This window comes from Danio rerio, chromosome 22, assembly GCF_049306965.1.
Source record: "Danio rerio strain Tuebingen ecotype United States chromosome 22, GRCz12tu, whole genome shotgun sequence".
Taxonomy (NCBI): Eukaryota; Metazoa; Chordata; class Actinopteri; order Cypriniformes; family Danionidae; genus Danio; species Danio rerio.
Window position 1 is genome coordinate 22,304,773 of NC_133197.1, and position 13,915 is coordinate 22,318,687.

Consider the following 13,915-nt stretch of genomic DNA (forward strand, 5'->3'; position numbering starts at 1 on the left):
TCGAACCTAAAGCGGGTTTTAAATCGGATGTGTGGAAGTATTTCGGCTTCTTTTTAAAAAGATACGAAAAAGGAGAAAAGGTGACAGACAAAGAAAAAAACTGTATGCAGGCACTGCCAGACTGTGGTGAAATATAATTTGAGGAATACGACTAAAAACAGTCATGGGGACTGCAGAACACAGCACACTTGTTAGATTGATGCAGACATTGACTTGTACCGCAAAAAGACCTCTATCTCACTCATGGCTTGTCCTCTCAAGTGGTGGAAAGACAATGCACAGCGTTACCCACTGCTGTCAACCTTGGCTAAATCATATCTCTCTGTCCCAAAAACCTCAGTCCCAAATGAGAGGGTTTTTTTCTGTTGCAGGGGACATGGTTAATGCCCAGAGATCCCAGCTTTTGCCAGATTATATTTATATGATAATTTTCCTTAAAAAAAACATCTCTATCTAAGTGAGTGCATGATTAAATGTTGAATCTGATGAGTTTTCAACAATACTAAATTGAAACATATTTTTTTTTAACCTGGCTTTATAGTTTTTTGTTATTAAAATTGATAAATTGAAGTTCCTGTTTCAAAACCTACAGATAGATGGCTAATTTTTATGTCATTGATATGTTCAGAGCTAAGGTAAATAAGTACTTCTGGCACTTTTTTCAAATCTTTTCATTAGTTTTGTTTTCCTGTAAATTACTCAATAAATACTGTACCTTGCCATTCATACCGAGGTATTACCGTACCGTAAAATTCTGATACCGTTACATCCCTAATATGTATGTATGTGTATATATATATATATATACACATACATACACATATATATATATATATATATATATATATATATATATATATATGTATATATATATATATAGTTGATAGTAGCTGTGTATATGTGTGTGTATGTATGTGTATATATATATATATATATATATATATATATATATATATATATATATATATATATRTGTGTRTATATATATATATATATATATATATATATATATATATATATATATATATGTGTGTATATATATATATACACACACACACACACACACACACACACACACACACACACACACACACATACATACACACACACATATATATATATATATATATATATATATATATATATATATATATATATATATATATATATATATATATATATATATATATATATATATATATATGTATATATATATATGTATATATATGTGTATGTATGTATATATATGTATATATATGTGTATGTATGTATATATATATGTGGAACATCCTGAATCTGCTTCTTCGCTGCTCTTCGGGAGTCTAAAAAAAAAGTGTAAAATCATTTCCCAAGATTAAGATGAGAGTAATTCTTAATCTTTATTCTCCATGTCCCTGCAAGACTGGAAGCTGAGATCCAGGAGGCTCGCTTGAAGGCCAAGGAGGAGATGATGCAGGGCATTCAGGTGGCTAAAGAGATGGCACAGAAAGAGTTGAGCGAGCAGAAGAGTCTGTACGAGATCAAGATCAGAGCTCTGGAGAGAGAGTTGGTGAGATCTACATCATATATTACAGACAGCGTTTAGCATTTGTCTGTACTCCAGTTCCTCAAACACTGATGCTTTCTTCTTCAGAAGGAGGAGAGTGAAAGGAAAAGAGAACAGGAGCTGCATAAACAGAGAGCCGCCAGTCAGATTGAGCAGCTGCAGTCTGTAAAAACTCTACTGGAGAAGGAAGTCAGCAGCCATAAGAGACGTCTGCAGATGGAGGCTCAGGCCACTAGACAGGTGAAGAGCTTACTTAATATCTTAATTCATCTCTAGACGTTTTATAAAGAAAGTGCAAAGGAAAATATATTTCTCTCTCCAAACAAACACCTGTATATAAGTTAAACAAGAACTCTCCATAGGTGTCATGTATTTCATAAGGTAAAGAAACAGTCAAAACACTTAATTTTGCTTTTGAATTAATATGAGATTTGTTGTGCTTTTTATTACATTTTTTATCATTATTTCTTTTTCTGTAGGCGATGGCTGATCATGATGTCCGGCATGCTAAAATTGTAGCAGCTCTTGAGGCCGAAAAGAGGAAGATTGCCGAAGATTTGGCTCAGATTGAAATGAAACGTGCTCTCAAAGTCACTCAAACCCCTAAAATGGGTACTGGCACACTTTCCATTTAAAAGACATTGAGTTTTCCATCAGTGTGATGTTCACCATCATCTTCTTCAATATTTGTAGCTATTCCGCAATGGGATGCCATGAAGCTGTCTTTGATGATTGAAGAAGCAAACAAAATCAGCGGCAAACTCAGAAAACACACAGTCTTCAGCAGGTACAGTTATTTAGTGTGTGAGGACATCAATATTTTTGGTTAATAGCATAAAAAATCAGTATATTTAGATTATCAATAAGTAAAATTCAGCTATTTACATTATGGACTTTAAAGAGTTTGTATGTGTTTGTGATTTGACGACAGACACGAGGCTGCTGATAAAGAGGTGGAGGGTGGAGACGCTCAACTGCAGGTCCAGGTTCAGAACACCAAACTGGGCATTTCCACCTTCTGGAGTCTGGAGAAGTTCCAGAGCAACCTGGCGGCCATGAGGGAAATCGAGCAGGTGTATTAATATTAATTGTTTATATATGGAAATAATTATTTCAGGTCCCTACCAGTTTGACGTCACACAGTGACATGTGACATCAGTCTGCAAGGTTATTCTAGAGGTTGTGGCCACTGGTGTTTGGTTTAAACACATAATTATACATAGCTGCATTTTTTGCCCTGGTTTGGTGGTGGTCTTTGTGTATGCATGTTTGGTTTTGTTTGTTTTGTCTTTGGTTGATTTTATATTTTGTTTGGTGTGGTTTTATGGTTTGACGCCTTATTTTAATTCAGCATTTATCTGTCTTTTTTGGTTTTATGTTGTTTGTGTGTTTGGTGTTGAATTCGTTTAGTCTGTGATTGTTTGTCTTTTGTTTGGTGTGGTTTCATTTTCTTTGATGCTTTTTAATTTAGTGTTTGTTTATCTGTATTTTTTGGTTTTTATGTTTGTGTGTGTATTTGTTTTTTTTTTGTCTTTCTAGTTTGGTTATTTTTGCTTTTATGTATTTTGGTTTGGGTGGTTCTATTTACAGATTCCTTTTTGGTTGTTTTTGTTGTTGTTTTTATCTTTTTTGGTTTATTGTTATTATTATTTTTTTTTTTTACACATTACAACCTCATTAATAGGGATGTAGCGATTCACTGAGCGATTAAATTCTCCATTTTGAGGGAGGGTCAGGGTTTCTGCAGGGACTTAAAAGTCTAAAATTTAAAAATCGAAATTTTAGGCCTTAAAGTCTTAAATTCTCTGTTCTAGGTCTTAAATATTTTTGCACAGGTCTTATTTTTCTGATGTCCATGTAACACCACATCTAATGCTCATTAAAATTCTTTTGGGTTGTTGTTGCTTGGTTTTCATGATGTTGTAGTTCTTTATTTCACCAGTCCAAAAGTTGTAATTTGCGGTTTTACCACTACAAATGAGACCAACATGCAACAGCCAATAAGCTTTCTTTTATTGAACTCAAATGCAAATGTGATGTCATCGATGTGTTTGCAGAGCTTTGCTTGAGTGCGCACAACGTGATTTCGACTGGTGGAGCTCACAAAATCAGACTTGAGCGAACAGTTTGTGCGGCGCCACATTGATTTGAGTTAAATATTAACCACTTTGAAGAGACTTGACAGGTACACCTGAACAGACATCTTTATAATCTGGCCATGCATGATCATAGAGATAACCATATGATTCTGGCTAGAAATTGCAACAGCAGTGGAAAAGAAGTAAAGTTTTCGTTAAATTTGGGAAAAACCTGAGGGATAAGTTTGTTAAAACAAAAAAAGAGGCCTTGCAAAAGTGGTGACCCAGGTCGTTTTAATAATACAGTATATGTTTTTCATAAGTTTTACACTGCTGTGTATATTACAATTTTGAATTAAAAACAATTTACAAGTTACAAACTAAAATTAAGTAACAAATTATGTCTTTGATAACTGGAAAGGAATATTTGAACCTTTCAGTTTACGATATATTGATGCCCTAATTTCTAGGCTTTATTGATGATAATGGTCAGGAATGTAAGACCATTATTGCCTTTTTAGCCTATACTGTAAGTAGAGAACAGAAACTAGCCAGAAAGTAATGTGTGAATTGTTGAGTGGGCAAAATAAAAAACGTCAGTATTTTTAGTAAGTATACTCTTTTTGCTTTTATTCTTGCCATAATAAAAAAATATAATTGTAGAGCAACCCAAGTTCTGTTGCCATTAATATTTAACTTTAATAGGTAGAACTGTCCAATATATGAACAAATGAAGTGATGCATAAAAGTTTGATTTTAAAAATCTTGAATGGTTATAAAAATCTTTATAATCATTATAATAAATTATAAAAATAACAAAAAACTATTAGTTTAAAAAACTTAAATGATATTACTGACATGACCTAGTTCCGGAAACGTTCTACTTGTCTGTTTATCCGTCTGATTTTACTATCTGTTTCTTTTGCCCTCCCCCTGTCATTTAAAAGAATATCTTAATGGCAAACGCGTCAAGTATAAAAGCCTTGTCCGTTTTGTGAGGTGTGCGATGCGGCGCCAGGTGAAAATCAGCATTAATAAATAAATCAGCATTAAGATGCTTCTTTGTTTGTTTTTCCTGTACTGTTCAATTTGAATACATTTATTTTACCAATAATTTTGTGACTTTTCATTTTCTCTTTGTGTATGCGTGTCTTTGATATTGTGATATAGGTCTTAAATTTAATACTTAATGGTCTTAAAAAGGTCTTCAAAAAATTGACATTATATCTGCAGAAACCCTGAATTATGAACAGCAGTGATATATTTTCTAGGTTACCACTTTAAACAGAGCAGCACTGCACTTATTCTGGGTTCACACCAAAAGTGAAGTTTAGTATTCGCATGAGTAGATGCATACAAAGTCACTGAAAAACATGCAAATATAGGAATATGTCCACTGGGCAACAATGCAGTGGAATGGGCGTTGTGTTTTCTTAGAGCGTGTGGAATTCCCTTGTGGTGCGTCTTTTGCACAATTTCGTTTAATTGAACTCGAACAAAAAAATTGCTTGGGTAACAAACATTCCGCGAGTAAACTAAATTGAGTGATACGGTGCTCTGTGTTTAGAGTGAACCCAGAAATATGAACATTAATATGTATCGTTCAGAGAAAAGATGAACCGAAAATGCCACATAAATTAGAGACAGTTCTTCTCATATATTTATTCTTATAAACTCCTACTCCAATTATATCATCATTTGTTTGGCGTGTCAACAGATTTGAATCATCACATATTTTAAGCGATTAATCAACTTTTGTGGCTCATCGTTACATCCCTACTCATTTACCATCAGCTTTTTTTTTTTTTTTACTTTTTTGTAAATTTTTTTTTTTTTTTTTGGCCAATTTACTTAAAAATTACTATTTGGTTTGTTTAATTTTTATGTATCTTTTCACTTGGAAACTGCACCACTCAACGATCCAAACGCAGTGCTGAGTTTTTAACGTCAAACGTTGAGTTGTTTGAATGCAATAACATATGAGGCCATTTGAAGCCTGTTTATTTCCATGTAATTACCCAGTAAAATCAGCAAGCATGTCGATTGGCATTTGCTCTTATTATCGTAAAAGAATCGGAGGCTAAATCAATTCTGATGTTTATTGGCTGTAGGGGGAAAGCGCTTCTAAAGATGACGACGTGTTTTACGACCCTAATGATGAGTGGGAACCAGACCTATCGGCCTCTTCCTCAACCTCGTCTTTCTCTCGAAGAAGGTATTTCCATGTGTTTGTATTTTCATAAATGGTTCATGATTCAGATCTTTGTGTTTCCTTGTTGAGGAATGAGCGAACAGAAGTAGACATTGTGCTCAGTGCTGGTTCTTGTCTTCCACTGTGATGCTATTTTTCCCCTTATAAACCACGCTCTATGGAAAAGCATGTTCCTAAAGTCTTTTTACTGTTTTATTGCCTACATGAGCATGTGACTCGAGCCAAATTCAATATTGATTCATCAAAAATGGTTCTACACCGCATAAGACGAGCAACTACTGGCAAAAATGCATTAAAACATTTTATTCAATTCATCTATAGTTCTATAGCGCTTTTACAATGTAGATTGTGTCAAAGCAGCTTAGCAAAGAAGTTCTAGTAAACTGAAATAGTGTCAGTCCAGTTTTTAGAGTTGAAGTTCAGTTTAGTTCAGTTCAGTGTGGTTTAACTTTCACTACTGAAAGTCCAAGAACTAAAGAGCAAATCTATTGATGTGCATCTCCACAAGCCCAAAACTTGTGAACAAGTGAAGGAAAAATAACCTTGAGAGAAACCTGGCTCTTTTGCACACGGCCATTTCTCCTTTGGCCAAACTTCTTGTGCAGAGATACAATCCAGGCACCAGAGGCTGGAGAACACTGGACGTAACTTTGAATGATTTTTGTTGTATTTTCTGAATTATGGAGTGTGATTTTTAAAAATAGTTTCCCAGACTTGAAAGTACAGTAAATGTTCATAACTTCGAAGTGTATATCTTGAAACCAGGTAAAGAAGAATTCAATTTTCTTTGTTATTAGTGATAGCTCAGAATGTAATTTTCCATATCTAGATCTTTATTTTTCTGTTTTTATTTTTTTGTTGCTCAGGAGTAGAAGTTTGCTAAAGAGCAGAAGGATTTCTGGGCGTCTCTATGAGATCCGCGTTCACCCCATTCAAAGTCTACACTGCACTCCCTCACAGTCCACTGGTAAAGTATTTTTGTGGTCTGTATGTGTGTAATCTATTAAATTAATAGCATTGAATGGATAATTCTCTCCAAAATAACACTTCTGTCATCCTTTCTCAACCTCATTGTATTGTATAAAGCTAATTTTTTTCAGAATAGGTTTTTCAAGAATGTTTTTTTTTATTATTCTTTATGGTGAATGTCAATGGGGAGCAAATAGAAATGAACAAGCTTGTGCATACTATCGAAATTTACAATGTTTTTTTTTGCTAGTGCACATTGGTAATTTAAAGATGAACAATTAATCGGTTAATCCACAGAAAAATGGGTTTGTTTTGGTAATCTTTAATGAAAATCTGACAATTTGCTTCTGCTCTGGAACAGCAGTCCTTCTCTGATGATGTCAGTTTTACAGCTTGGGCAAGATATATTCAGAAACGCCCCTCCAACCATTAACAAAATAAAATTTTAAACATTCTTTAGAATGCCAAAAATTTCCACTTTAGTTGGTCAGTCAATACAAATATGCATGCACAAATGTTTCCTTGGTTTTTGTTTAGTTGATTCAAGTCCCCATCATTCATTCATTTACTTTTCGGCTTAGTCCCTTTATTAATCCGGGGTTGCTACAGTGGAATGAACCACCAACTTATCCAGCACATGTTTTACGCAGCAGATGCCTTTCCACCTGCAACCCATCTCTGGGAAAAATCCATACACTACAGACAATTTAGCTTACCCAATTCACCTGTACCACATGTCTTTGGACTGTGGGGAAAACCGGAGCACTTGGAGAAAACCCATATGAACGCGTGGGGAATATGCAAACTCCACTGACCCAGCCGAGGCTCAAACCAGCGACCTTCTTGCTGTGAGGCAACAGTACAACATACTGTGCCACCACGTCACCCTCAAATCTTCATTACAATATTATTATTAATTTGCTTGTCAGTTGAAGGATTTTTCAAAATCATGTTCCCCTTCACATCTTTCGCAGCCTCCAGAATATATTATTGTTTGTATACATGGATAATCCATGATTATTTACAAAGAGAGGAATTCCAGCATCATTCTTTCTTTTTTGTAACCACTTTATTTCATCAGTTCCTTTAAAAAATGAACAAAAATATGAAGTTCTGTCAGAGCAATTATCATAGTATGAGTTCCCTGTCCTTTTATTAGGTCTGATGAACAAGCCACCCTCTCTGCACTCCAGCACCTCTGACTCCGCCCTCCCAGGCATTTGCAAAGATCTGATTGGCTCTGCTGTTGCTCGTCTGCGCTCCTGCCAATCAGCTGACGAGAGTGAAAGCTTGGCCGACAAACTGACCCTAGACCTGCTGTCAGTTCACAGAGCTGTGAGGTCCATCACAGACCTCTATGAGGACCTGGATGACGACAGTGAGGAGAACTGTAAGTGTCCGGCCATTTTTAAAGCCCCACCAAAATCAGAAAGAAAGTATTTATTTATTTACAAATTACCATGTTTGTAAACACTCAGGATGTGCACGCAGTGAGGTGGCAGAAAAAAAAAAACAGGAGCGCTAGCATTTACATCGAGGGAATGACATCCGATGCGGTACAGAGTTTGTCGTTGTCTTGGAAATTATATTAACTACATATTATGTATATTATAACAGCTTGTCACTCACTGATAAACACAGTTAATCTGCCAATTTAACATTAAAGTGAGTGGCGTTCATCTGACAGGTCCATTTGCGATAGCATCCTCCCAATGGATAATGGATAAGACCAAATGGCAAAGCATCCAGGCCCAAGTATACAATCGCATTGAAGCTCTAAGTGTTTTAATAAGAGAGAAGTTAAAGGCCTACAAGTCTTTGGATGCCAACAATTTTGTTCTGTGTGCTCACATGCAAGAATTAATGTTCCATGATTACCAGATTCAAAACTTTGTAGTGCTAAAAACCGAGGTTCTGCCTAGCCAAAGACAAGGAAAGAAGACAGAACTGTACAAGGCCTGGGTAATCATCAACAAGCAAAACTACTGCATTCTGACAGTGAACAGCTGTACACCTGTATAGCAGGGTTTGTGAGCTTACACATAGAGGTAAAGTTGGTTTTATATTCGCACATTTGAACTTTCTACTTAATTATATAATTTCATAAAAGTATTATTTGCAAACTCTACATAGCAAAATCATATTAGCAGCCAATGTCTATCAAACTACAACATTGTTCACAGTCAAATAAACAGTGTTGATGTTGTTTGCAATTCACACTTGCATGTTATTTCAGATTGAATATTCAAAGTGTCATGGTAAACAATATAGGAAGTGTGTCACAAGTTGTCACTCAATGAATGTGTGAATATAACCAACATTACCTTAATAACATACACTTTCACGTTTGATTTTGAGCATTCAGTTTCCGCAGTTTAGTTCACCATGTTTAACTGTTTTTTTTTTTTTATGAAATCATTGCTGCAATCAAAAACGAGTAACGTGTATGATTCAGCATAGCGTGAACTTGCCTGATATAACATGAGAACTGCAGAGTCACTTCATTCAGCTCCCTTTTAACCAAAGAAGTCTGCGGTTGTTGGCATTAAAAGCAGTGTGGTGTACGGTAAAAGTTAAGTTTTCTGTTTTTGGACTTAATTTGGCATCCTACTGCACAACACGACATGTTTGCTATTGCAACCGGTCTCTTTTTGCAACCGGGAACCCATGTGACGTAGGTTGGTAATTCGTCTATATAATAGTCTAAAGGTTACCTAAAATCTAATATACTACAAAACAATGACATATTTTGCTTTTAGAAGATATATGCATTCAAAAGTTTATGTCTCACTTTCCGTCAATGAGAATCAACAATTTTACTCAGATTTTCCTCTGACCAATCAAATGCTCTCTAGTATTAGATTAGCCCCACCCACTACAAGATGCAGATGAAGTTGGTAACTTTGAGGTTGTAAGTGGACGGTCATACAGATGGTTTGTGTAAACATTTGTATATATCAGAAAATTATCAATGGTAGTGAAACGGTGTTAAGCCCAGTTTTTACTTTGAGTGATCATCACCATACCTCATGACTAGGCCCACACGGAAACTGCGAGCGCAGATTTCTGCAGATTTTAGCCCATCATTGATTCTGTTTATTTAGTTGTGTATAAATTTATATTTATTCAGTTTTTCAATGAATTTCAGTAATATTATTGACTAATATGAAATTGTTCATATGATTTATTTACAATACAGTTTTTTAGTTGAGATATTCTATGAATCACTTGCTTTGTTTACCAAATACAGTGGATCTTATTGGATTTCCATTGTAAAGATTTAATTAAAGTTAAAAAGGTATTATTATTTTATTTTATCTATATTACATTTTTATTCATGATCTCCAAAAACCATCCCCGCATAAATCAGCTGATTTTTCAAGTTCTGCACAGAAATAGCAAAAAATGTTTGCAGATTTTGTCTGGCCCTACTCCTAAATGCCATTTTGAACATTTATACTTCTATTTTTTGTTTTTGTTACTCTGGGAATCACTCTTTTGAAACGCTAACAGTCAGTGGGGTTTATATGTTCCATTCTGTCATGTTTACTACACTGGAAATGCGTGGAGGGCTGCTCATTCAGGGAGGAAAATAGCTGGAACCGACAAATGTTTCAAGTTTCCATGAAGTGGTTTGAAGTGTAGATTTTTGTTAGATGTCTGATGTAATTTGAACTGATACACATAGACAGGGCAGGAAATAGAGGTAGCGCCTCCCCTCTTTTAAAAAGCAGCCAATAACGTTTAATCTTTATCACAGCTCTGCTAGTAAGTGTGGTTGAGCTCAAGTGCATATAGCAATAGCTAATAAAAGGGGAGGGCTTTAAGAGCTATCTGATATGCCCCACCCTCTTTCATGTTAAGTTAAAATTACTTCACACTTCGAACAAAGCTGTGCATTTCAAAGGGAATTTAACAAAGCTAAATCAACAGATTCATTCATCATTGTCAGTATTCAACTTAGAGAGGCTTATTTGGTTGTATGTGTGTTTGCGAGCAGTGTTTGCCTGCAGTACTGAAGCCCAGACTCATCTAGTGAAGGCCACGTCAGCTGTTGAAAGGGCCGTGTTCATTACAATGCACTGGGTCTCCAGCATTACATTCGGCTCTATTACTGTGTCTCAGAGAGCCGAGGAGCTCAAGATGGAGGTCAAGAAAATCGGAGGATACCTGCAGTTACTCATTCAGGTGCTTGTTAATGGTTTATAGATAGTATAAAAGATGGATTTATGTTGCTTACTTATCGCTTTAGTGTTGATGGGGTACCAGAGGAAAATACATGTTCATCATATTTGTATTTATTCGTATAGAAGTCATATTATTAGAAAATGTCAGAATATATGAAATAAAATTCAAAAGTTTAATTATTTATTTAATCATTATTATAGTAAAACAATATCATCATTACAATCATCATCTCACATCTAGTAGTGAAATTGCTTTATTTAATTGTATACATTTAAATTTGTGTAAAGTGTTTTTAAATTTAATTATTGTTTATAGTTGTGTGTTTGCGAACAAGCATTTTTGTAATTAAAATTTTTCTTCTTTATTTTAACTTTATAAATTGGAATATTTAATTTTCAAATATTTAATATATCAAATATATTATTTTATTTTATATATATATATATATATTTTTTTTTTAAATAATAATTTGTTTTAAATAATAAAATTAATGTTTAAATACAAATATTTAATACACATGCAATATTTAATGTTTAAATGTGTGTGTATGTATAAGTATTTTTGTAATAAATATTTAATTAATTGCATTATTGTTATTATTTGTTTACTATTATTATTATTTATTTATTATTATTGTGTATTTGCTAATAAACATATTTGTGATTTAATGTTATTATATAATTTTAAATATTATATAAAAATATGTTATTTTAGAAAAAAAGTACTACTGTGTTAATATTTAAATGTAAATGATTTAAAATAAATTTAAAAGATTAAAAGATTTAAAATAAATTTTATATTTCAGTGTTTAAATTTCTGTATATATTTATTTAATAAATGTTTTTTAAATTTTATTATTATTATTATTATTATTATTTTTATTTCAATGTTCTGACAGTTCATAATAAGTAAATTTGATTATTAACTGCCCTCTTAGTCTCCTCCTACACATATGTATGTATCTAGCATATAATGTGTTTATAAATTCACTTAGAAATATGTCAGTGTCAGCACTGGAGTTGTAATTAAAATGCTGGTGCTGGTCTTTCTGTGTGTTGGTTTTTCAGGGCTGTGACTCTGAAATCTCCTCCATGGTGACAGAGGCCCGGAAGAGGGTTGCCGAATGTATAAATGCAGTTTTTAAAACCATCGGTTTTCTGGCTGCAGTGAACGGCACTGATCTTCATTTGAATGAACAAAATTCAGAAACCATAGACAATGTGGGTGTTTTCTGCAGTTTGACCAATCATTATCTAAATTTCAAGGATGTAGAAGGAAGTAGCATAACACTGTTCTTGTGTTTGTCTTCTCTGTAGAGATCAGTTGTGGATTGCTTGCAGGATGGGATGCGACAAAGTGTGAAAGATCTTCTCTCTGTTGGTCTGCTGGTCACTGAGGAGATGCTTCAAGTTTCTCACACGGGATCAACGGTAATTGTTGTAAAAAAATATTTGGGGAATTTATCAAAATCTCAGGAAATACGCTTAAAGTACCAGCAAGTACATACCAAACTCTTCTGTCCTCTTTCTCAGCTGAGGTTACTTCTGCAAAGCAGACATATTTCCGTCTGAAAATCAACAATGCCACTAATCCTCGCCTACTTTTTAAAACATTTTCCTCCCTCCTCTATCCTCCTCCTCCACCCGCATCCTCCACACTTACTACTGATGACTTTGCTACATTCTTTTGCACCAAAACTGCAAAAATCAGTGCTCAATTTGCTCCACCTACAACAAACACGCAAGATACACCACCAACACCACACACACTCACCTCTTTTTCTCAGCTCTCTGACTCTGAGGTGTCCAAACTCGTGCTATCTAGCCATGCAACCACCTGTCCACTCGATCCCATTCCCTCTCATCTCTTGCAAGCCATCTCTCCTGCAGTCATACCAACACTGACTCACATAATCAACACATCTCTTGACTCTGGTTTATTCCCCACTTCATTTAAGCAGGCTAGGATAACCCCACTGCTAAAGAAACCCAACCTGGACCATACGCTACTTGAAAACTACAGACCAGTATCCCTGCTTCCATTCATGGCCAAGATTCTGGAGAAAGTAGTGTTCAATCAAGTCCTGGACTTTCTTACTCAAAACAATCTCATGTACAACAAGCAATTCGGCTTTAAGAAAGGCCACTCAACTGAGACTGCCCTGCTCTCGGTTGTGGAGGATCTCAGACTGGCTAAAGCAGACTCTAAATCATCAGTCCTCATTTTGCTGGACTTGTCAGCTGCTTTTGACACTGTCAACCACCAGATCCTGCTATCTACGCTCGAGTCACTGGGCGTTGCGGGCACTGTTATACAATGGTTCAGATCTTGCCTCTCTGACAGGTCATTCAGGGTGTCTTGGATGTCCAACCTACAGCATCTAAACACTGGGGTACCTCAAGGCTCTGTTCTTGGGCCACTCCTCTTCTCCATCTACACATCATCTCTAGGACCAGTCATCCAGAGACATGGATTCTCCTACCACTGCTATGCTGATGATACCCAGCTATACCTCTCTTTTCATCCTGATGATCCCTCGGTTCCAGCTCGCATCTCAGCCTGCCTGTTGGATATTTCACACTGGATGAAAGATCATCATCTTCAGCTTAACCTCGCAAAAACGGAAATGCTTGTAGTTTCTGCCAACTCGACTCTACACCATAACTTTTCAATCCAGATGGATGGGGCAACCATTACTACATCCAAAATGGTGAAAAGCCTTGGAGTAACGATTGATGAGCAACTAAACTTCTCTGACCACATTTTTAGAACTGCTCGATCGTGCAGATTCGCACTCTATAACATCAGAAAGATCCGACCCTTCTTATCTGAACATGCAGCTCAACTCCTTGTTCAAGCTCTTGTTCTCTCCAAACTGGATTACTGCAACTCTCTACTAGCTGGGCTTCCAGCTAACTGTGT

General features: G+C 35.3%; 1 protein-coding gene across 3 annotated transcripts in view; it reads left to right on the plus strand.

The window, feature by feature from the left end:
• Nucleotides 1-13,915, plus strand: part of kif14 (kinesin family member 14) — a 36,202-nt gene that overhangs the window by 17,627 nt on the left and 4,660 nt on the right. For all 3 annotated transcript variants that reach the window (XM_005170465.6, XM_073936606.1, NM_001044976.1), the window contains 11 exon segments: nucleotides 1,402-1,549; nucleotides 1,634-1,786; nucleotides 2,026-2,158; nucleotides 2,240-2,333; nucleotides 2,478-2,619; nucleotides 5,736-5,839; nucleotides 6,703-6,803; nucleotides 7,965-8,195; nucleotides 10,806-10,993; nucleotides 12,061-12,213; nucleotides 12,310-12,423. In XM_005170465.6, coding sequence (XP_005170522.2) covers nucleotides 1,402-1,549; nucleotides 1,634-1,786; nucleotides 2,026-2,158; nucleotides 2,240-2,333; nucleotides 2,478-2,619; nucleotides 5,736-5,839; nucleotides 6,703-6,803; nucleotides 7,965-8,195; nucleotides 10,806-10,993; nucleotides 12,061-12,213; nucleotides 12,310-12,423 — 1,561 coding nt within the window.